Source organism: Scyliorhinus canicula, chromosome 15 (assembly GCF_902713615.1).
Source record: "Scyliorhinus canicula chromosome 15, sScyCan1.1, whole genome shotgun sequence".
In the NCBI taxonomy this organism is placed as follows: Eukaryota; Metazoa; Chordata; class Chondrichthyes; order Carcharhiniformes; family Scyliorhinidae; genus Scyliorhinus; species Scyliorhinus canicula.
The window spans coordinates 145,845,578-145,871,167 of record NC_052160.1 but is presented as its reverse complement, the minus strand read 5'-3'; the positions used below and the strand labels follow the sequence as shown (position 1 = coordinate 145,871,167).

General features: G+C 45.0%; 1 protein-coding gene across 2 annotated transcripts in view; it reads right to left on the bottom strand.

The window, feature by feature from the left end:
• Nucleotides 1-490: 490 nt before the first annotated feature.
• LOC119978892 (MAP kinase-activated protein kinase 2) overlaps nucleotides 491-25,590 on the bottom strand; it is a 285,626-nt gene continuing 260,526 nt past the window's right edge. For both annotated transcript variants that reach the window (XM_038820809.1, XM_038820810.1), the window contains 5 exons: nucleotides 22,087-22,162; nucleotides 11,808-11,932; nucleotides 10,970-11,055; nucleotides 7,874-7,954; nucleotides 491-6,274 (listed from right to left, as the gene is read on the bottom strand). In XM_038820809.1, the coding sequence (XP_038676737.1) occupies nucleotides 6,134-6,274; nucleotides 7,874-7,954; nucleotides 10,970-11,055; nucleotides 11,808-11,932; nucleotides 22,087-22,162 (509 nt within the window). In that variant the 3' untranslated portion in view covers nucleotides 491-6,133. The remainder of the gene's footprint in view (nucleotides 6,275-7,873; nucleotides 7,955-10,969; nucleotides 11,056-11,807; nucleotides 11,933-22,086; nucleotides 22,163-25,590) is intronic.

Sequence of the window (25,590 nt, the reverse complement as noted above, 5' to 3'; positions counted from 1 at the left end):
AGGGGTCACGATTTCAAGATGAGAGGGGGAAAGTTTAAGGGAGATGTGCGTGGAAAGTTTTTTACGCAGAGGGTGATGGGTGCCTGGAACTCTTTACCAGCGGAGGTGGTAGAGGCGGGCACGATAGCATCATTTAAGAGGCATCTAGACAGGTATATGAATGGGCGGCAACAGAGGGAAGTAGACCTTGGAAAATAGGAGGCAGGTTTAGATAAAGGATCTGGATCGGCGCAGGCTGGGAGGGCCGAAGGGCCTGTTCCTGTGCTGTAATTTTCTTTGTTCTTTGTTGGACAATCTACTCATTGATTTTAGCATTGCAACAGAAATAAATTCTCCTGAAGAAGGAGCAGTGCTCCAAAAGCTAATGATTCGAAACAAACCTGTTGGACTTTAACCTGGTGTAAGACTTCTTACTGTGCTCACCCCAGTCCAACGCCGGCATCTCCACATCAACAGAAATAGAGACAGACAAGAGAACAAAATAAAAGGATTGAATAAATATATATTTTTTTAATTGCTGAAGGTTGTATCTTTGAATACAGTGTGGTATAAATGGGGTATAGTCACAGAACATAACACGTAACATGCCAATCTGTCTAAGATAGTAAATGAAAAGAGGAGAAAAAATACCCCTGTGTGATTTGATAGATGTAGTGAAAAATACCTCAGACACATTTTATATAGAAAGAATAGAGCTGGACAATGCAATCAAAACTCAACAGTTGTATGAAGTAAGCGGAGGTCAATATACGGCTCGTCAAAACCTCGATACCCGACTTTTCAGATTTCAAACAGCAGCTTACAGCAATAAACACTGATCAGGGTCACATTCAGACCAAAACCAAAGTCCTAATTTTCACCAAACAAGCCCAGCTGGAACAGGAAGGGGTCAGGTTGGTTATCCGGTTCAAATCCTCTCCCAGAAGGACGAGGTGTAAATGGGGATTTGATGAAAACTCAACCCACCAGTGGCAGGTGGGTTAGATTAAAGTAGGGACTCCCACGATAAAGGTTCCACATCTTCCTCACAAAAGTTCACATTAAGTATCATTTTGATGTAACTTTCTTGTGACGCCCGAATTTGCATGACAATTTGGAGATGTGAAGTGAAGACAACACAAAATTTTTAAAAAGCCACCCAAAGTGAATTCAGTGTAAAATACGCCTGCAGGTCCCCATCGGAGACACACATGGTCCAGTTCCTGTGGTCGAGCTGTCCTGAGATTCAGTGAATGTGTCTCTTCCCAAGTGAAACCTCTAATTGTTTTCATGTAGCTATATGCCATTTTAATGCTATATACAAGCTGTGTTTATAAAACTAAACTATTATATAGATCAGCACTTGTGGCTTGTGCGTGTGTACAAAGGAAGGAAAGAGGAAGGGGACACAAAAGCAAAGTATTGGCTCAGAATGTGATCACGTTTAACACTCAGTGATTGGTACAGTCCATTTTACTTAACACAAGTACCTGATTGGCGCAATTTCCACCTGTATGCCACCGGCATGCTGGGAGGGCAAACACTGGATCACAAAGGGGCTCAGCTGCATTTTCTACCCCTGTCCACTCCAGGCATAATGACTGCCGTCACTTGGAGCTGATACTGTAGCACCCAGCTACACAAACTCTGAATTGGCTGTGTCTGCGCTGCACCGAGCCAGGCTCGGCTGGAAGGTGAATTAATTTAGTGTAAACTCTGCCAGTTCTCTGGGTTCAGGGCTGAAATGACAGGCAGTAGCTGTTTTGGAAAGGCCGCTGGGCATTCTGAGAAACCCTCGTAGTAGAAAAATCTTTTTGAGAAATTGGCTGAAGAGCAAGGCATTGGTGGGAGATGAGTGCTCGGCAGGCCTATTACCAGGAGAGGATTACCCGTAAAAATACTGCAATTATTTTGCATTTGGAATACTGCTTACTTCTTCCGGTCACACTGTGTTGGGTGTGGCCTCTAGTTCACAAACAATGCGCAGCTTTAATAAGTCTATATGGTTGGTGAACAGGCTTCACGGCCCGCTAGGCCCTGCTCTGCAGTGTATACTGGGTACTTTGGGTCTCACTGTGCTAACAAGTGTTAATTATTTCTTGGACTTTTCAGCAGCAGAACAAAGTGTAGTCAAAAATAATACTTCCTCTTTTGAAAAATAAATTGTTAATTACTTTCCATCTCAATAATTCACTCAGATATTTAGAAAAATATTGCTCTAATGTGATATTTTCTGACAAATGATCAATGCCTCCTGCCAAAGGGCCTTGGCTCATTAAACAACACTGATTTGCAGCCTCCTTGAAGTGGATGTACCTTATTTATTCACACAGCGCTCGGTGATCCAATGGCTGGCTCTGTACTCTTTAATGCAGAAAGTTGCCTATTACAAGAAAATAACTGAAAATCCCATTTCCTGTCCATTCCAGATTCATTTTTGCACCAATACCACATTCGCACTTTTGCCTCAAATGCTTACCAGAATCTTTGATGCAATCTCTGGGAACTTGATCACCTTCGCATGGTGCACCGTGTATTGTCACTTAGCACAGCAGTAAAGAAAATTAAGAGTTACGAGGGGAAAGTGAATCTTCTTTGAAGGTTTTTGGAGAGCTCAGGATGTTATTTCTTTTGAGTGGACTGGCATCGCAGAAATCCTCTGCTGTTTCTTCAGAAACTAGTAACAATTTTAGTTCGGATTCCATTTGTCAGATTCAGTACTCAAGCTTTAGACCTTCAGAAAGATCAGAGCAGGATGTGGATATGATTAGTTCTTGGAAAATACTGTAGTCTGGCCCAATTTCAATCAGCTAGCTCTCTAAGTCTTTTTTTGCCAAAGTTTAAATTAATTGCCTTAAAGAATTTATGATCTTCAGGATACAAAGAAAATGATAACATTTATTGTGAACATAAGTTGACAGCAGACCGGAAGTGGGGCCAACTTTAACATTTCTTATCCAATCCTTTTCTTCTGGTTCACATCAGCCCCTCGCTCTGATCTACTGACCCTGTAATATCTGCAACAGCCCTCCTACTTGTTAGCCATCTGAGCCCAGCTACACAGAACTAATAAAACTCCTCAATGCCAATTCATTTCCACAAAGGTTTGAATCTCTTGTCACGGCTGTTGACCCAGGCTTGAGCAGGATCAGTTTCTGATATGACAAAACATTTTGTGGTGAGCAGATGATCCAGTTAACAAGCATTGCCTACACTGTCAAAGCTCCAAGACAAAATAGTCTTCTGATGGTCAGTAGATACTTCACTGGATACATTTCTGTTTCTACAAATCTAAAACTCTCTCTTATTCCACTCCAAATCCTCGTTCCCACAAATAATGATTTCCAGTTCTTGAGCACAATCACTGTCCTATTATGGCTGATTTTGTTACTTTTTTACAAAAGATTTCAATCCCCTCTCTAACAAAGTCCATACTGGACATAGAAACTCAGCAAATCCAGACTAGGTAAAACACCTTGAGCAAAAATGTCATGAGTTTCTATAATATCAGGCATTAGTACCAACCTACAAAACTTAAAAGAAAAGTAAGGCTGCACTATCTTGGGTCATTTTCTTAACCGGATGCAGATGGCTATTATCTTTTCAATTAGCACTGATAGGCAACAAACGATGATGCGTAGGTAGCCTGGCCATAAACTAACAGCCCTACCCTGAAGAATGTGGTTTGCATATTTCTACATTGTTTCACAAAGTAAAACTTGTGGCTTTAATATAGATGAGACTGTTAGAAGGTGATGCCCATGCTTGTTAATGAGGATAGCCAGGTGGCACGGTGGCATACTGGTTAACACTGCTGCCTCATGACGCTGAGGACCCGGGTTCGATCCCGGCCCCGGGCCACTGTCCGTTTGCACATTCTCCCCGTGTCTGCGTGGGTCTCACCCCCACAACCCAAAGATGTGCAGGTGAGGTGGATTGACCACGCTAAATTGCTCCTTAATTGGAAAAAATAATTGGGTACTCTAAGTTTCAAGAAAAAGTTAATGAAGATAGCCTGTTCTCAATACCAATTTATCTATTTGATCTTTACTCTTGGTGCTGGTTGACACAGGCTTAACAACTTGGGAGTGCATCGTAGAGAAAGCACTAATTCCCGGACTGTAAGAAGTTCTAGCTCCTGTACGCTTCCAAAAGTAGTGAGCAAATTTATGAATGTGTGTTTCCAAAGTTCTGGCTTGCCCCCTGACTCTATGCATGCGGCATTGCAATGGGATTAGAGCAGTGAGGCTGCGAACCCTAATGTTCAGCTTCCCTTCACCGGTCAACAACCATTACCAGCTAACAAGTTCACTAAGTTCCGTCTACTTAAAAAAAAACCTTTTTTAAAAAAGTATTTATTGTAAGTGGAAATATTTACAACAATTTTTCTTTAAGTAATTTGAAATGTTGGGGAGAAAAAGGAGTAACCCTTCTTTTGGGCAAAGTGGTTGCTCCCACTGAGCTCATTTCCCAAGTACTCAGATGACAGTGGTGTGGTCAGAAATTAACGAGATGCCACTTGATTCACAGGGACCTCAAGAGGTGTTAACACAGTGGTATTGACTAGATAAATGTAAAATATGTTGCCTCAGTGTTTCACATATACTTGTGTTGTTGTGCTGTGATGGTGCCAAAATATTCAAACTAGAATTTCCTCTCTACTCTGACTATACGAACAAAAATATGTTTCTCAAAGTTCGAAAGGCAGATTGTCTCTCTTCTGCCTCAAAGACATTTTGCTATAGAAGGATTTGCCAACAAGTCCAAACAATTTACTTCAAACTTTTTAAACTGGCATTCGGCCGCAAAGACTAATGAAGCAGCTGAAACAAACATTCATAAGAAATATGAGCAAGTGGACAAACACCTTTGGGTTATATTCTGTGAACCATCTCAATCAGAGTTTAGAATTTTATTTTGCTGTGCATTTTCCTTCTGAATGGAGACATTTACTGGATATTTGGTGCAGGGTAAGTAATTATTTCAAATTCTAGCAAGGCATTTTAGCCAATTATATAATTTCAGTGACAAATATGGGCAAATTCAACATTCCACTACAGGTGATCGGAGCCACACTCAAAAAGCTTTTTCTCCCGTCTCTAACCTAAGCCCTTTGAGCTAGGCATCAATAAGATTTACCCCTGAGAGAGCAGAGGGACAACTATTCACCTTTACGACAGGGAAACCAGAAACTTGACCTTGTAAAGAATAGCTCTCCAGTATTTTAATGCTTACCAGTGGGAAATGATGTTTATTTGTACTGCCTTATAAAGAAAATAGTGTTGCATTTTGTAATTACGTCATGTGCATCCATTTATGTGATGTGATGGGAGTTAAGACAGTTGCTGGCAGATTGTAGGAACAGAAAGATCCCTCCCAGGCATTAATGGGAATCATCGCAAAAGTTCCAATTGTGACCACATTCCAACTAATCTGAAGAATCAATTACATTTTGGTTAATTTAACCATTTAGGGTCTGAGCATGAATATAGTCAAACCATTGAGAACTCCAAAATACGGCACATCTAGAAACATCTGAAAGTTTTTGATATAAAATGGATACTGCAAGGCTGCATCTGAAATGGAATACTGTAAAACCTGTTCTGTTCATGGGGGATCTCATGAATTTTGCGAATTTGTTTAAAAATCCATGAAAAAAATTAATGCAAGCTTTTAATAATACAGCTTTTAGCGTTAAAAACGTTCAAATATAATGAATATCTTGAATTTTTAAAAATCACAAAATTTTAATCCCACGAAACCAAGATGGTTTTAAAGTAATCGAATAATGCTGCAAATAAGACAAATTGCAAGATTGCATGAACAAAGTTTCTCCGAAATAAGCTTTACACAGAACGACAAAATCACAAAGGAATATTCAGTTGAAAGACTGAGTCAGTCTTTCGCAGAATTCACAAGATGACCTTCCCGACAAACCCTCTTACATTGGTTTAAAAAAAACCCGGCCACATATTGGCTAGTAGTATCACCACAGAGAGCTCACCTCAGCACAAGAGGCAGAATTCAAATAAAACATTTTTTTTAATCCAAAAAGCCAACCGATTAAATTTTTCTGAACTTCATGCAACATTTAAAAATAACTTTCTAAAAATTAATGAGGCCCACTTCCTGGCGCACTTCCCCATGTTGGTTCTTAGTGGCTGGCTGGAGCTGGGGCAGTTAAGGCTTTCTTTCTCCTTTTTATCAGCAAGGGATTGCAGGACTCTTCAATCTTTTTGATTTTAATTTGTTCATAGTCAACCCTCATGGTTGCCAAGGCACTGGTCATTTCCTCCTGTCACGAGAGAAAACTGTATTAGAATTATGAACCAGCATAACAGAAATACGACATAGCGCTGTTTGTTCCCATCTCATTTTGCAAGGATTGTCTCCTCATTGTCCCAGTTGAAAGGAACTGGCCAGGGGCTTGCTCCCAATTCTCTGCGCAAAATCCCTTCCAAATTGGCTCCTGAGGGATACATCAGAGCAACCCTCCAATAAACCATCATCAAGTTTCCTTTCCTTCCTGGGTGAGAGTGCCTTGTAATTCAGATTTGTGCACAGGGTTAGGAGCTTTGCAGGTATACAGTTGGGAGGTAATAACTTGCAGCTCCAACGGGACCTTAATCCTGACCAAGAATTCAATTAAATTCCCTCATCCCATACTCGCTCTCCATGGTAGACACACTCAAAGTGTTTGCAACTTTCGGAACTGGTGTGGCAAAACCAGCAAATTTGTTCTAGACTTTTGTAAAACTTTTAATCATTTTGCTAAGGCAGCGAGTGGTATATAATGAGAATTGATTTGAAACTTTGGTGGGGGTCCACAAATATCACACATTAAATTGCCTTTGTACCAAACCGCATTATAACATGTTTCAAACACAGACATAAACTGCATTTTGTGGTTCCCTAGAGTTGTGTGAAATAGCTAACGTGATTGCAACAAAAATGGTGAAAAGTCATCTTTCAGCATTGCACCTGAAAGTTGTTACTGAGGCATCACCAGACTGGACCTTTACTATAACCACCTCAACCGCTTCCCTTTACTCTTTTAACATCTTTATGAATTAACAGGCAAGGGACAAACTATTTTGCAGGCTGGGCCTTTCCTCCTTGGGTGAGCTCAATGTTCTTCATCAAAATCATACAATAAACCTGGATTGCTGATTTTACCCCTATTATTTACCCAACTTCTAATTCCTGAATTGGGACCACCTTATTAATTCAGAAAGGCATGTCTGTACCATAATAGTCCGAGACTACTGGCAGCCAGATGACAGTGATTGGACGGGAGAGAGTAAAAATTGAAATTTATAAAATAACTCGACAGTTAGTTGGGGGAATTGGATGGCCTAATTCTACAGTCAGGTAAGACCTGCATTTGTTCCTCAAACTCTGTGCAACACGTTTACAATCTCAGACACGCCCTCAGAAAAGACAAGTACATCTTTGCAGGAAGGGGAGGCAAATAAGCAAGTCACCTTGGGAAAGGGAGAATAACTGGGACACAAGATTGAACTCGTTTCTTGTTCTAAGGGTCAAGTCAGAAAAACCTCAGGTTTGAATTTTGCTCCTAGTTAATGTGGACTGAGTGATGGTATGAGCAGTACAATTATTTTAAATCCTACAACAGATTGTAATTTTCCTTCACTGGTTTTGGTTTTGTATAAGCTAACAGCTAAAATCAGAAAAGGAAAATCTAAATTCCTGCAGTGGACAATATTGCAGAGCCTATGATTGACAGGATTTTAAAAAATGGCAGTGAAGAAATCAGCAATGAGATGCGTGAATGATCGATTAGATGTTACACTGTGTTTCCATGAATACAGCCTGAAATGTGCCAGGTTTCTCTGGCAGTTGTGTTAAGGACTGGACAGTAATCCCATTTTACCTTTACATCTTCCCATAGATCTTTCTCTTCCTTCAATACCCTGCTGGTATGAAGAGGCGTCTGCGGTACCTGCATTGATTGCTGAAGAAAATGAAAAACAAAGATCAAAGTCATTCAAAGTTGAGAATCAAGAAACAAAATGGACATCACCTGAAAGCGCAGGCTATAGAGGTACTTCCTCAAAAAGTTTTTAAAGTTGGTTGTTTGCAGATTCAAACTAAACGATTATGGTTCACCCTAATATATTGTGAAGCACGGTATAGAATCTGTCAATTAAAATGCAATTTTCACTTGTATTAGCAGTGCACATCTGGAAGGTGTAGTGATCTCTGTATATCAATATATGTAATGCTAGTACAGGCAATTGAACACTAGATGTCTCACTGTCAGGACCTATATTAATAGCTTTCCCGCTCTTTCTGAAGGAGTGTGCATCGGGAGTGCAGAGAACAGACTGGAAAGCTAGAAAGAGACTTTATCAGTTATCAAAGCATTGTGTTGTATAATTTAATTAGTTATCTCTATAATTGTTTCTTAGTTTTACTAATTGAGTATTAAGTAAAAGAACTCACGATATTTAGTTATAATACTCAATAAATTAGATTGCCTTCACGAGAAGACTACTGAGCATTTCAACAACTCGGCTGCTTCAGAAGAGTAATATATATATTACACAAAGTAACATAACAGAAGGTTTTATTGTAAATCATTGCCATTGTGAATTAAAAAGCTCGGATTATTGACGGCATAGTTGCGGGGGGGGGGGGGGCGCGGGTTGAGAAAATCCTGAAGCTGTAACTCCCTTATGCCTCTGAAAGCAAGCGGAGCAAATACCTTCAACATGGTCAAATGTAAATTGCTATTAATGCATTCATTAAAACAATTCCTCTCCCACTATTTATATTTTTCATAAATTTTGAGTAACCAATTCTTATTTTTCCAATTAAGGAGCAATTTAGCGTGGCCAATCCACCTACCCTGCACATCGTTGGGTTATGGAAGTGAAACTCACGCAGACACGGGGAGAATGTGCAAACCCCACACGGACAGTGACCCAGAGCCGGGATTAAACCCAGGTCCTCGGCACTGTGAGGCAGCAGTGCTAACCATTGCGCCACCTTGACACCTGGTCTCTCACTATATAAAAACATTGGGCGTGACTCTCCCCAAAAATTTCTAACTGCTATATTGGCCGCTTTTGACGGGGTGTCCTCATTGTTTATTTGAGTGTGATCCAGACCTCAATTCACCTACAATTTTTTGAGCCTCATGGAGCTTCTCCCTGGTCAAGCTCAGACAGGTCGCGATCCAATGGCCACGCTGTGCCCAGAAAGCAGCTTATCTCGGCATGGCCAATAAAAGCCAGGAGACACCGCTCCAAGGATCTACTCGGCTCACAACGCATCGCAAGATCTAACGTGATCTCACAAGATGTTGCGACGTGAATCCTGCCCACTGTGAGCTTGATCACTTTTCGGCTAATCTGCATATTAGTGTGAGACAGTTAGTCTCACTTTAATGTGCAGATTCCAGAGTTATCCGAGGCTTTGGGATCAATCTCTCTTGCCTCGGAGACCTCGGGCGAATGTCACTTAGTGCTGGTCTCCACAAACAGGAACCACATGGAACGGCACTCGTGGGGGTCTCCCAGAGAATCGGAGGCCCCCAGGTGCATGCCAGGTGGGCACATTGGCACTGCCACCTAGGTGTGAGCCTGGCTCTGCCACCTGGTTACGAGCCTGGCTCGGACACCTTGGCACTGCCACCTGGGTGTGAGCCTGGCTGTGCCACCTGGGTGTGAGCCTGGCACTGGCAGAGTCACTCCCCTCCCAGTGTAGGTTGGGGCTTGGGGGTGGGAGGTACTCGGAGGTTGGGCATTTCCCGATCTCTCACCCCATTGAGGAGTCTTGGCGAGCTGAGCTCCTCAGTGTACAAAAGGGGCTGTGTGTGCTCGGCCTCGGCCCCACGTTCCCCGTTGCAGCCCCTAATCAACCACAAGTCACGTTTTATAGCCTTGTGTTTCTCAGTGCTGCGAGCGCCGGGAAACCCGCGGCTAAATGCGCTTGCAATGGGACTCTGTTCCCAATGAGTTAAATCGTGCCCTTAGAAATGTTTTCAATACTGGGGAGCTGAACCCGCCAGTCAGACCGGCTCCTCAGAGATCGGGACGCCATTTTGAAAGGACACCCCAATCTTTAAGTGAGCTTGAAAGCCCCCCCAAACCCCCCACTCACAGGCAATGCCACGTCCCCCACAGATGTGGACATTACCCCCATCCCCCAGGTGGAAGTGCCAGTGTGTCACCCTGCCCAATGAGCATGCACCTGGGTGCCTCCGATTCCCTGAGAAACCCCCATGACTGTGGACACCCCGCTATGGGGTCACTGAGGGCTCCTCTTTCAGGACCCCCCATCTTCAACCGCCCGATCCTTTATGATGCCCCTTTATTACCCTCCTTAACCCCCCTCCATTGGCAGTGCTGAATAGGCACTGCCAGGCTGCCTGGATGCCAGGGGATTGGCCTGTTGCTGGTCACCGGGGAGGACTCCTCTGAGACCCCAGAGTGGCCATCATGCCTTGACTGCTCTTGTGGAGACCAGTACTAAACAGCGCCCAGGTGTGGCCTCAGGTGTGGCTGGTGATTCCTGGGTGCTGAAAGAATGTGGCCTCAAACAGGCTTCATGAATGCCAGAGGGGGTGTGATCCAGATCACGCCGGGCGCTGTGGGTGACGTGATCCCCATTTTGCGCCCAGCACAAAGCCCATTTGGGACTCTCCCGCAATGCTCCCGTCACAACAAGATCGACACCGGGCGCAACACGGTGACACAATCGCGCCCGTTAATCCGATAAACTGGGGCGCTTCGCTTTTAAAATAGCAGAAAGGAACTTCGACAAATAACCACTTGGCCAAGAGCTTGCCAAGGGCTACAATCTTTTTAAATGATTGGAGAGGGGGGAAGAGGAGAAACTGAGTGAAAAAAGGTGGAAGAAAAGAAAACTTCCTGAACAATTATATAAGAAAAACAAAATAATTTTTTCTCGAGGAATGGCTTCTGTCAAAGCCTTCAAGCCCATTCCACAATAAAGCACGTACGTTAATCCACGGGTGGTTCATAAACTCCATGATGGTCATGCGCTGCGTTGGCTCAGTCTTCAGGAGATGTCGAATCAGCTGTTTGGCTGAAACATTCAACAATGAGCAAATGAAATGTGTTTTATGACACGTGTAATGTTATTTCAAATCCTCCGAAGCTAAACACAACATCGGCATGTTCGCCATAACATCGTGGGCCGAAGGGCCTGTTCTGTGCTGTATTTCTCTATGTTTAAACACGTCATAAACTACAATTCATTAAACCACCAGCAGTGAAAACAGGAAAAAGAACATGGCTTCAGCCCCACTTCCACCGGATTCTGGGAGATGCACAAATCATTCCAAGCAGCTGGAGTAGGCACAACTGAGGTCATAATCAAAAGTGAAGCCAAATAGCCAATCAGATTGACCGCTGGCTTTCTCATCCTGCAGGCCCAGGGCTGGTGACGTTTTGGCAAAGTAATATCCACATTGAACAAATCTGATGCGTGAAGATGCTGCATTCATCAAAGAACAATCTACAATTTTGCTAGCAGGTTATCTAAATGCCTTCATAAATAACCTCATGAAGGCCCCACATTCTCAACCTTGGCCCTTGCCTGTGGTGATCCTCCGGTTTAATCACCACCGGTCAGCTCTCCCCCTTTAAAGGGGAAAGGTGCCTATGGTCATCTGGGACTGTGGTGACTTGACCATACTTATCGAAATGCCAGTCACTACACCCGAATCACAATTCATTCCTCTTTATAGCGAAGTTAACCGTGAAGGACTGTGACATTTTAATTTGGTGAAATGTAAGTGAAATGTATTTCAAGTCAGTTTAAGGCAGTTAGATTACCCTCCTCCGATACTTCTGACCATTCTGGAGTGGGGAATTCATATTGCCCCATTCGGATTCGCTTCTTCATTCCAGGTGAGATGGCCAGTCCGTGGTTGGAGTAGAATGGAGGATAACCACACAACCTGTAGATATAGAAAAGAAAAGGGTTTGTTTTAACATATACAGAACTTGACCAACCTACATGAGCAGGTTGGAACACAGTAGAACTGAAGATTATCTTTGGGTCATAAGAAAAACAGCTGAACTGTGTAATGAATATCTGTAGATATTAATTTCCTTTTTACATTCTCCATCTAAACTGCAACATTGCATAATTACGGTTTCAAAACATCAAATAAATCATGTGAAGCTTTTGGTACAGGCAATGGAAAACAGCAGAAAACAATGTTGCTACTTCACCGAAATACCAAACCATCTTGACAGGTTTCTCTTTCGACCGGTGCAAACAAAGAACAGAGTGCATTTCTGTCATTGCATCAACTTGCAGTGTGAGAGTTCAGTAAGTATAGCTGCATGAAAGCCAGGCTAACTGACAGCATTGTGATGAATTGAGGTAGAAGGACACGGCTCGAGGGTTGTGCAGTTAGATGAACCTGCAATCCAATTTCTATGGTGTATTGTTGTGGTTGCCGTCTTTATTCAGTGTAACTATCTGTCAGGTTTTGGAACAACTGTGAACTTATCAACCTAAAGTGCAAAATCAAAACCTCAAACTAGTCAGTCAGAGAAAAACAAACAATGGCACCCTGTCCTCGCTGGAATATTAACAGATAGATAATAAAAATGTAATTTCTTGATGTAAATTCAAACTTGAATTATTGAGATTATATCTGCATTAGTCACTCATTTTGATGCTCTTTCAATAGCACATGTCTTGGGTCTCCAATTAAAGGACATGACTAAACATTAGCATCTTTTTGCTTTAATGTGGCAATGCCGTTGAGTAAAATCTAAAACACGTCAGTGCAAACTATCGGAACTAATAAATACAACCTTTTAAAGGGAGGTCATGACATCAAGTCAACTTTAGCAAAACAGGAAAAGTTTTTTACAGAAGCAATCTTACCACAGCACTGGAATTTTCAGATGAAAAAGATTCTTAAAAAGAGGATAATGCGGCCAAAATCACAAAGGTTTTGTGTAGCAGAAATCTGTGGCTGCTGCATTTTTATTTTTGCAGCTTTTCTCCCCTTCTGCACAAGAAACGACTCGACTGAAGCCAGCAAGAGGCTCCACTCAATTTGGTAAGGGCAGCATCCTTTCCCGAGCTGGTTACTGGTCAGGGTGAATTTCACAGGACGTCCACCTGCGTTCCGAACCTGTCAGGAACTAACCCAGGTGAATGTGCAATGGGGAGGGGGGGGGGGGGGGGCTGCTTCAGTGACACTGACAAGCTGGGGGGGGGGGGAGCTGCTCCAGTGACACTGACAAGCTGGGGTGGGGGGGGCAGCTGCTTCAGTGACATTGACAAGCTGGGGGGGGGGGGGGGGAGCTGCTTCAGTGACATTGACAAGCTGGGGGGGGGAGGGGAGCTGCTTCAGTGACACTGACAAGCTGGGGGGGGGGGGGGGAGCTGTTTCAGTGACACTGACAAGCTGAGAAGGCTTTGATCAGCTACACTGAAGAGTTGCAGCCATGGCCAGGTGAGAGGCTGCAGGTCACAGCAGTTCTTCGGAGAGTGCTAACACTGCTTGCTATTTGGTTGCTAAGTCTTGGAAGGCCTAGCAGCTCGTTCACCTTGCCAGCAGCTTCTGCAGCTCCACCGTGCTCCTCTGATAATAATAATAATAATAATCGCTTATTGTCACAAGTAGGCTACAGTGAAGTTACTGTGAAAAGCCCCTAGTCGCCACATTCTGGCGCCTGTTCGGGGAGGCCGGTGCGGGAATTGAACCCGCGCTGCTGGCCTTGTTCTGCATTACAACCAGCCCCTATGAGGGGGCAAGAGCAGAGGGAGTGACACCGGCAGCAGCATCTTCTCCAGTTATCATCTCCGTAGCAACATGTCCTTCCACAGGGCAGAGGGAATGGCACCAAGATGCAGCTGGAAGGGGGTGAGGCCCCAACATGGTGTTTACAGACCCAGGATCAGCTCTCTCAACATGACCGACCACCAGTGCCTCAGGCTCCTGATGCAGATCATTGCTGATATCGGCACTTTCCTGGGAAAAGTTTTCCTTCCCACTCAACATTGCATCGGCAGTGATCAATCCGGTGTCTTCCGCTGGAGGACTAGTTCCGTCCCCCGGCCCATCTCTGCAGGAGAGAGGGCAGAAAACTGAGAGGCAAAGAGAGAAAACAGTGCCCATGTTCACAGTATGGAGAGGATTTGATTGTGAGGCAGGGGTGTGAAAGGGCATCAGTATTGGCAAAGTTACATCATGTCATCTTACACAGGGGCGCAGCAAGAGAAGCTGCCCAAGGAGCTGTGGGATTTTGAGACTAAGCAGAAGGATGCTCATCCTGGAGGATGGCATTGTCCTGCGGGAAGTTCGTGTTGTGATCCCAAGCCTGAGTTGGATCACTTCATCAAGACAAACGGGGTGAAGTACATCTGGACGGCCCCATACCTCCCTCCCTCAAATGGTCTGGCTGAGTGAGCACTGCAGACCTCTCATTCTTTGCTGGTTTTAAAATTCTGTCCAATCTTCTGACCACACCACAGATTTTTCAGAATTCTCTGCTTTTTCTTTCAATTTGATACTATCTTAAACTCCTTTAGTCAGCATCTGTCTCTCTCGAGTCTTCCTTTCTCTCAGGAATGTATCTTTGCTGAAAGTTATCAAATATCTCCTGAAATGTGTATCACTGAAGGACAACAGGTGCCGAGATCCGTGGAGATGAGTCTGCTACGCCCTTTATTCAGCCACCGGACCACACCACGCACTACCACCAGAGTGGCACCGGCTGAACAGTTGATGGGCCGGAGACGGTAAACCTGCCTTAGCCTAATGTTCCCTGATACTGTGGGAAAGTAGAACAGAGACAAGACCTTCAGAGGTGGCACCAAAGAGGGCGGGCACAGTTCCGAAGATTCCGATTGGGGGACACGGTGACGGTACCTGATGGATTCCAGGGGCCACGGTGAAACAGGTTGGACCGGTATCGTACCTAATAAAGACTTGAGAACAGACGGTGCGAAAGCACCAAGCTCACCTCCGGAGCAGGGAGCCAGAGGTAGGACGAACCGTCTTCCAACCTTGCCAGCTGGGTACAAGGGGGCCTGGGAACGTCGCTCCTGGCGGCCTCGACACTGAGATGCAGGAAACAGAATCTGACATGGAGACTCAGACATCCGAGTTTTCAGACAACGGCCTCGCCAGGAAATGATCGCCGGTGGTGCCTCCCAGATGGTTGGCACGGAAATGACGTTCCCTGACACACTACACGACCCCCCGACCCTGACCTGCAACAGCCCGAGATGCAACCACAGGCATCGTGGACAAGACAACCTCCTCTGCTTCCTCCAACAGAAAGACTTACAGACTTGGAGGGGGGAGGGGATGTTATAACCCCGAAGTAACTCACAGGGATGATCCGATTGATTGCGTGATCTCCCATGGGGCTCGTGGAGTACGAGCTCCCCAGCTGAGGGCCAACAGTGGGCTTGTTAATTCCCTAAGATAAAAAACTGGCTACGGAAGGAGGCGGAATCTCAGGATGGTCCCGGCTGGGACACGGACTCTGCGTGTTGCTGTATTTCCAGCTGTGAATAGGAAATAAACTCCTATCAACTCTCCTCTTCGCGACTCCTCACTGACTACACTAGGGTAGGGCAGTAGAAATGCAGTGATACACATTTCAGGAGATATTTCATAACTTTCAGCAAAGTTACATTCCCGAGAGAAAGAAAGACTCGAGACAGACAAATGCTGACTAAAGGAGTTAAAGATAGTATCAAATTGAAAGAAAAAGCAGAAAATTCTGAAAAATCTGTGCTTGGTCAGACGATTAGACAGAATTTAAAAACCAGCAAAGAATGAAAGCTGGCTAGAAATATAAAAACAGACAGCAAGAACTTTCAGAAGCATTTAGGAAGGAAAAATTTCATTATTGCGAGAGATGAGACTGCGGAATTAATAACAAAAAATAAGGAATTGGCGGAAGCATTGAAGGGATATTTTATATCTTCACTGAAGACAGAATACAAAAATAAAAATAACAAAACTAACCAAAAATCACAGAAGTAACATCCCAGAAATATTTGTAAATTAGGAGATTGAAGGTAGGGAGGAACTAAAAACAATTACAGTCGCCAGGGAAAGTGCACCCAGAAAACTATTACAACAAAGCTGACAAGATCCGACTTCATTTTAATGCCCTAAAGAAGTGTCTGCAGAGAAAGCAAATATGTTGGAAAGTTAATTGTGAGAAGGACATAAAGAGTTTACCAAGGGATTACTTTGGGTGAGTGAGTGGGCAAAAAGTTGGCCGATGCAGAATGTGAAAACCATGAACTCATTCCATTTGGCAGCAAGAATAGAAAAGAAGCAAAACCCGGCAGTACAGAGAGACCATAAGGCATAGGAGCAGAATTAGGCCACTCGGCCCATCTAGTCTGCTCCACCATTCAATCATGGCTGATATTTTCTCATCCCCATTCTCCTGCTTCTCCCCATAACCCCTGATCCCCTTATTAATCAAGAATCTATCTATCTCTGTCTTAAAGACACTCAGTGAATTGGCCTCCACAGCCTTCTGCGGCAAAGAGTTCCACAGATTCACCACCCTCTGGCTGAAGAAATTCCTCCTCATCATTGGGGCAGCATGGTAGCATGGTGGTTAGCATAAATGCTTCACAGCTCCAGGGTCCCAGGTTCGATTCCCGGCTGGGTCACTGTCTGTGCGGAGTCTGCATGTCCTCCCCGTGTGTGCGTGGGTTTCCTCCGGGTGCTCCGGTTTCCTCCCACAGTCCAAAGATGTGCGGGTTAGGTGAATTGGCCATGCTAAATTGCCCGTAGTGTCCTAAAAAGTAAGGTTAAGGGGGGGGGTTGTTGGGTTACGGGTATAGGGTGGATACGTGGGTTTGAGTAGGGTGATCATTGCTCGGCACAACATCGAGGGCCGAAGGGCCTGTTCTGTGCTGTACTGTTCTATGTTCTATCTCTGTTTTAAAGGATCATCCCTTTAGTCTGAGTGGGTGTCCTCTGCTTCTCGTTTGGAGAAGGTTTGGAGACCTGGGTGTCCTGGTAAATGAATCACAGAAAGTTAGTCTCCAGGTCCAGAAAGTGATTCGGGAAAGAAATTGAATTCTGTTGTTTGTTGCAAGGGGAATGGAATAATAATAACCTTCATTAGTAGGCTTACATTAACACTGCAATAAGTTACTGTGAAAACCCCCTAGTCGCCACACTTTGGCGTCTGTTCAGGTACACGGAGGGAGAATTCAGAATGTCCTATTCACCTAACAGCACGTCTTTTGGGACTTGTGGGAGGAAACCGGAGCACCCGGAGGAAACCCACGCAGACACGGGGAGAACATGCAGACTCAGCACAGACAGTGACCCAAGCCGGGAATCAAACCCGGGACCCTGGCGCTGTGAAGCAATAGTGCTAACCACTGTGCTACCGTACCGTCCTGCTCTTAATTCATATGTTTGTATGTTCAACCTCAACCCTCTCCCAGGTAAGAGTCAGAGATTAAGCCAATCTGTTTGCAGATAGACTGTTTTGTCACCTAATGCAAGCATGAAGACAACCTTTTTCTTCTGGTGTAACATTGGTCCCTGTCTCAGCTTTTCTGCTGCTGAAACCCTCATTCATGCTTTTGGTACCTCGACTCGCGACTATTTCAACAAATTCTTGGCTGGTCTCCCTCATTCTAACTTCCTTAAACTTGGGGAAGTCTGCTGCCAAGACTGTGCTGAAATTACAGGACGTTCTGTTCTCCTTTCGCCCTCATTGACCAACACTGGCCCCACGCCAAGCAGTAAATAGTGGATTGCCACAAGAATCAGTATTGGGGCTGCAACTATCTATAATCTGCATAAATGATTTGGATGAAGGAGCAGAATGTACAGCAGCTAAATTTTCAGACGATGAACATAGGAGCGCACAGCAGGAGGAGTCCATTCAGCCAACTCCACCATCCAAACAGCTCATGGCTGATCATTTACCTTTACACTTTTGTTCCTCTCTATCTCTTAATGTCATTAATATTCAAGAATCGAATGGTCCCTGTCTTGAACAGGGACTGAACACACCTGGAATATTGGGCGCAATTGAATGGAAATGTTTCTAAAAGTGTCATTTGTGGCGGGTTATTCAGGAAGTTTCCCACCGGCTCTGCCGGCCACTTCCCCACCGCTGTTCAATGCCACTGAGTCACTTTTTGATTTGATTTGATTTATTATTGTCAGATGTATTAGTATACAGTGAAAAATATTATTCCTTGCATGCTGTACAGACAATGCATACCGTACATAGGGAAGGAAGGAGAGACTGCAGAATATAATGTTACAGTTATAGCAGAGTGTAGAGAAAAGATCAACTTAATACGAGGTAGGTCCATTCAGAAGTCTGATGGTAATAGGGAAGAAGCTGTTCTTGAGTCGGTTGGTACGTGACCTCAAACTTTGGTATCTTTTTCCTGACGGAAGAAGGTGGAAGAGAGTATGTCTGGGGTGCGTGGGGTCCTTAATTATGCCGCTGCCTTTCTGAGGCAGCGGGAATTATAGACAGAGTCAATGGATGAGAGGCTGGTTTGCGTGATAGACTGGGCTACATTCACGTCCTTTTGTAGTTTCCTGCGGTCTTGGGCAGAGCAGGCTCCATACCAAGCTGTGATACAACCAGAAAGAATGCTTTCTATGGTACATCTGTAGAAGTTGGTGAGGGTTGAAGCTGACATGCCAAATTTCCTTTGTCTTCTGAGAAAGTAGAGTCGTTGGTGGGCTTTCTTAACTATCGGCATGGGGGGACCAGGACAGGCTGTTGGTGATCTGTACACCTAAAAACTTGAAGCTCTCGACCCTTTCTACTTCGTTCCCATTGATGTAGACAGGGGTATGTTCTCCACTACGCTTCCTGAAGTCGATGACAATATCCTTCGTTTTGTTGACATTGAGGGAGAGATTATTGTCGTCGCACCAGTTCACCAGATTCTCTATCTCATTCCTGTACTCTGTCTCGTCATTGTTTGAAATCTGACCCACTACGGTGGTGTCATCAGCAAATTTGAAAATTGAGTTGGAGGGGAATTTGGCCACACAGTCATAGGTGTATAAGGAGTATAGTAGGGGGCTGAGGACACAGCTTTGTGGGGCACTGGTGTTGAGGATGATCGTGGAGGAGGTGTTGTTGCCTATCTTTACTGATTGTGGTCTGTGGGTTAGAAAGTTCAGGGTCCAGTCGCAGAAGGAGGAGCCGAGACCAAGGCCACGGAGTTTGGAGATGAGTTTCGTAGGAATGATGGTGTTGAAGGCTGAGTGGTAGTCGATAAATAGGAGTCTGACATAGGTGTCTTTGTTATCCAGGTGTTCCAAGGTAGAGTGCAGGGCCATGGAAATGACGTCTGCTGTGGACCTGTTGCAGCGATAGGCGAACTGTAGTGGATCAAGGCAATCCGGAAGGCTGGAGTTGATTCGTGCCATGACTAACCTTTCGAAGCACTTCATGATGATGGATGTCGGAGCCACTGGACGATAGTCATTAAGTGGGCAGCACGGTAGCATAGTGGCTGGCACAGTTGCTTCGCAGCTCCAGGGTCCCAGGTTCGATTCCTGGCTTGGGTCACTGTCTGTATGGAGTCTGCACGTTCTCCCCGTGTCTGCGTGAGTTTCCTCCGGGTGCTCCGGTTTCCTCCCACAGTCCAAAGACATGCAGGTTAGGTGGATTGGCCATGCTAAATTGCCCTTAGTGTCCGAAAAGGTTAATTGGGGTTACTGGGTTAAGGGGATGGGGTGGAGTAGGTGTGTGCTTGAGTGGAGTGCTCTTTCCAAGGGCCGGTGCAGACTCGATAGGCCGAATGGCCTCCTTCTGCACTGTAGATTCTATGAAGGCACGCTGCTTGACTTTATTTTGATACAGGGATGATGGTCGTCTTCTTGAAGCAGATAGGGACCTCAGATTGTTGTAAAGAGAGGTTGAAGATGTCTGCGAATACCCCCGCCAGCTGATCCACGCAGACCTGAGTGCTCATCCGGGTACCCCATCCGGGCCAGTGGCTTTCCGTGGGTTGACCTTCGAGAAGGCTGCTCTGACATCTGCAGTGGGGATCTCAGGTACAAGTTCATCCGCGGCTTCTGGGGTGGAGGGCTCGCTCTCGCTGACCTCTTGCCCAAAGCGGGCATAGAATGTGTTGAGCTCATCAGGGAGGGGTACGTTGGAGCCGACGATTTTACATGCCTTCATCTTGTAGCCTGTTATGTCTTGCAGGCCTTGCCATAGACGGCAGGGATCCGTGTGGCTAGCCTGGGACTCGAGCTTGGTCCGATACTGCCTTTTGGCATCTTTGATGGATTTCTTTAGATCATATCCGGCTTTATTGTAGAGTCAGGATCGCCTCAGAACGCCTCAGACCTAGACTTCAGCAAGCAGCGGATAGCCCTGTTCATCCAGGGTTTCCGGTTGGGAAACACGCGGATTTGTTTCTTTGGCACACAGTCTTCTACACACTTACTAATGAAGTCAGTTACTGTAGTGGCGTACTCGTTCAGGCTGGTCGCAGACTTTTTAAACACTGACCAGTCCACTGACTCTAAGCAGTCCCGTAGGGGATCATCCGATTCCTCAGACCAACGGCACGACTTTCTTTGACGGATTCTCCCGCTTCAGTTTTTGTTTATAAGCCGGGAGCAGGAGCACAGCCTTGTGGTCAGATTTGCCAAAGTGTGGGCGGGTGATAGAGTGGTCCTGGGGCCCTGGGGAGTTTTTGGGCCCTGGGGAGTTTCTCACCAGTTTAGCGCTGGGAAGCCGAACGCAGAGATCGGGCCGCCATTTTGGAAATGGTGCCCAGATCTCCAAGTGAGCTTACACCCCAAACTATGGGCAATGTCACCCCCATATACATGGGCATTTGCCCACACAACTCAAATGAGGACACCCGCTATGGGGTCTCTGGGTGACCCCCTCTTCAGATTCCCCCACCCTCTTCCAGGCCGCACACCCTCTTCCAGACCCCCCTTCCAGGCCCCCTATGTGTCACCCCCCAATCTGTCGCCCCCCCCATCTGTCACCCCCCATCTGTCAGCCCCCCTCCCTCCCCCCCCCCCCCATCCACCATACCCCCCCCCCCCCCTCCACCCTCACCTGATTAACACTACACTCCTGTACGCTTCACCCGATGCCGGTGTCTATGTATTTACATTGTGGAACTTGTGTTTCCCTATTATGTATTTTCTTTTTATTTTATTTTCTTTTCATGTACTAAATAATCTGTTTGAGCTGCTCGCAGAAAAATACTTTTCACTGAACCTCGGTACACATGACAATAAACAAATCCAATCCAATAAGACAATTCCGCCAGTCCAGGTGACCCTCTGCTGCACTCCCTCTATATCAGTTATATCCTACCTTCGATAAGGCGACCAAAATTGTTTACAGTTCTCCAGGTGCCCCACTATCACCCTCGTGCTCACTGGGCCAATACCGGCTTCGCATCGAGCAGCATCTTGGATTTTCAAATTCTCATCCGTGTTTTCAAACCCCTCCATGACCTTGCTCCTCGCCATTGCTAATCTCCTCCATCCCCACAACCCTCCGATATATCTGTGCTCCTTTAATATTACCTCTGTAAGCCCTGGATTGTAATCACTCCACCAATGGGGGAAGCACCTTTGGTTTTCAAGGCAGCAAGCTCTGGACTACCCTCTTGACCTTGCTCTGCTTTAACATATTCTTAAACCTACCTACTTAACCAAGCTTTTGGTCACCTGACTTTGTATCTCCTGCTGTGGCTGTGTCATCTTTTGTTTTGTACTGCCACGGTGAAGCACCGTGAGATGTTTAATTGTGTTAACATATAAATAGGAGTTGTTTTTGTTGATAATTCAGCAGCTTTCCCCAACAAGGCAGACCAGATAGTAGCAGAGAAATGTTGACAATGCTGTACCCTTGATGCTGATGGTTTGAAGGTTCTGTTCCAGGAGGAGCTTCCTCAAGAATCAGAGAAATTTGATAAGAGTACGTGAAGTAGTCACATGATAACACCACGTAGAGTGCAAGTTCCAGCTAATCATCGCAGAGAGGACATTTTCCTCACGTTTGCATTTTTCAGGTACAGCTTTTCACTTTTTCTACCCAATGTATAAATGAAGATAGTTCCCCCAAAACTTACAGAATGTACATTATTACACCCAAGGACCACATATCACAAGATTTGTCATACTTCTCAGGCCCAAGAACTTCCGGAGCTGGAAAATGAAGAGAAAACAGAACAGTTAGTGTGATTGGCACATCACCTGTGGAAGATCAGATGTTATAATACACCCAACTTACAACATAGAAACAGATCATGCTGCCATTTATTCCTCCACATGAGCAAATAGTTCTGATCACTTTACCCACATATTCCTGTAATCCCTTTTCTTTGCTCCACCTATCCAATCCAATCCTGAATGTTGGCATACCAACACCCAGCTTGCAACAGGCTTGAAGCTCACATGTCACAAAACTTCAATCCTCACTCAGGTTGGCTGCATCAACACTAACGATGTAAAGGGGAACACAGAGGGGCTTCATATACAACCACCTTGGGTAAAGCCAACTCGTGCAACGATTGGATTGTCTAGCAACATGTCAACGTTTAAAGGAAACCAAATTTCCTCAAAATGTCCACCCCACAGTCCACTCGATGTAGCATTATGTAAGAGAAAAAGGGAAAGTACATCAGCTCCTATTTGAAATTAAACAGTTGAATTCTGAATATCTAGCCATGGATCACCCATAAAGCAAAAATCTAAAAGCACTGACTGGATACTTTCCCATTGAATTCCTCGGGAAATAAATGAATGGCAGTCGGGTGATGGATTGTCATGTGAGTCACCTGCTTCCCTGGGTGAACTATAGAATCTTTGAAACAAATACACCCAAAACGGACCCACCCTTATTTCTCTGAAGCCAGAAAGACAAATTGAAATAACCCATTTCCCCTTTAGAAACGCCTTTCCTCTCAGTGTTTTATATTTGTAGTCATTGCATAACAAAATAATTTCCAAAAATATACCCTGTGACACTAAATCAGTCAAGAGAAACTAGGACAGTATCACTTTCCCAACTGCCTTATTGACTCACTGACGTTACTCTCATTGACTACTGACCATGAACCTCGTATCAAACATTACTGGGGATTCAGACGTCATGACAGAAAAAATAAATGATGCTGTTTTTTAAAAAAAGCTAAGAAAATTATACTAAATGAAATATGGAGACGCAGACATAGAATCCCTCTAGTGCAGGAGGCCCTTTGGCCCATCGAATCTGCACTGACCCTCTGAAAGAGCATCGAACCCAGGCCCACTCCCCTATCCCCATAACCCACCTAACCTGCACATCTTTGGACTGTGGGAGGAAACCGGAGCACCCGGAGGAAACCCGCGGGGAGAACGTGCAGACTCCACACAGACAGTCACCCGAGGCTGGAATCGAACCCGGGCCCCTGGCGCTGTGAGGCAGCCGTGCTAACCACTGGGCCGCCCAAAGTAAGTGGAATAATTTTTCCCCCAAAGGCAACACGAAGAAACTGCCAAGGTGTTTCTCCACAACTCAAAGCAATGTCGGCATAGACATTCTGCTGCTATTCCTCCAGCAGTGCCAGTTTACGTGACTTATCAGAGGCAATGGATTATTATCCAATAATATCAAAACTATTCATTTAAAAACACACAAAGGGACATGTATTAAAAGGCTGCCTGTTGAATAACCACAGCTGTCCCACACAACAGCATTGGGAACTTCCAGATATTTTCTGACACTGGAGGCCATGAAAGTAAAACTGTGAGATGGTGTCAATCAAAGGTTTGTATCAGTTGTCAGCTTTTATGGAAAACTTTTAAAACATCAAGGGACTTATTTCTAGGGGCACAGAATTCAAAAGGAGTGAAGTTATATCAAGTTGCAGATTGGAGGAGACATGTGGCTAAGGCCCTGTCTCTGCCCTCAGACACAGGCCGTGACATTGAGTTAAAGAGGAGCACGAGAGTTATGCGCAGTGTTCTGGCTAATATTTATCCTTAATCAATATCACAAAAACAGATTCCCTGCTCGCTGTGACATTTCTGTTTGTGTAAACCTGCTGTGTAACAAACTGGGGGCCATGTTACAAAAGTGACCACATTTTCAAAGTAGCTAATTGGCTGTAAAAGGCATCCTATAGGTCTGAGTGCAGCAAATGCAGGTCTATTATTTTTTCCTTTCACTTCAGTGAACAATTCTGGTCTCTGCACAATAAAACTAACAGAAGCAAATTCGGACTATTGCAGCTCTGAGAAATGCCAGTTGTCAGGTAGGACTGAACGGTTCGGGGCTTTTTTCTTTAAAGACCTGATACTCAGAGGAGTTCTGATGGAGGCCGTCAAAACTTCCACCGGATTGGAAAGTATAGAAGTGGAGACCATGGTCCAGATTTTTATGTAGGGGCGGAAAAACACAAGTCGGTCACTATTGCGACTTCTGAATCGCACACCTGGCTAGTGATAGACTTTGTCAGGAATGTTTGTTTTTTTCCAGCAGGTTTGCAGTGCAGTGTTTGAGCCACAATGTCAGACGGGAGGAGTGTGAATACAGTGGGGAGGGCAGGTTTGAAGGCCAGCCTTAGTTCTCGGAAACGGCAGCCCAGCTCCCAGCACGATTTAATTAAATGGGAACAAAGTCGCTTCGCAAGCGCATTTCACAGCATATTCCCTGCTGCTCACAGTGCCCAGAAACACAACGCTATTAAATCTCATTAGATAGGAGGCCCGAGGGGGCCTGGATCATCTGAGGGGGCATCATGGAGGGGAATAGAGGATATATGGGGGCATGAAAAATGTGTTTGGGGGGTGAGGAGTGATGTTTAGAGGGCCTTTAAACCAGTAGCCCTTTCCCATTTAGAAAATAGCCTCCATTCCTCCTTCCAAAGTGCATAACCTCACACTTTCCCACATTGTATTTCCATCTGCCACTTCTTTGCCCACTCTCCTAGCCTGTCCAAATCCTTCTGCAGCCCCCCTGCTTCCTCAGTACTACCCGCCCCTCTACAGATCTTTGTATCACGTGCAAACTTAGCAACATTAATGTATATTGGGAAACGTTGTGGTCCCAGCACCGACTCCTGAGGCACACCATTAGTCACCAGCTGCCATCCTGAAAAAGGCCCATTTTTCCCACTCTCTGCCTTCTGCCAGTCAGCCAATCCTCTATCTATACCAGGATCTTACCCTTAACACCATGGGCTCTTAACTTTTTTAACAATCTCCTATGCGGCACCTTGTCAAAGGCCTTCTGGAAATCTTAATATATCATGCCTACTGGTTCTCCTTTGTCTAACTTCCTTGTTACCTCCTCTAACAGAACTCTAACAGATTTGTCAGACATGACCTCCCCTTGAATGAAATGAAATGAAATGAAAAGAAAATGAAATGAAAATGAAAATCGCTTATTGTCACAAGTAGGCTTCAAATGAAGTTACTGTGAAAAGCCCCTATTTACCACATTCCAGCGCCTGTTCAGTGAGGCTGGTACGGGAATTGAACCGTGCTGCTGGCCTGCCTTGGTCTGCTTTCAAAGCCAGTGATTTAGCCCTGTGCTAAACCAGCCCCCTACAAAGCCATGCTGACTCAGTCCTATATTACCATGCACTTCC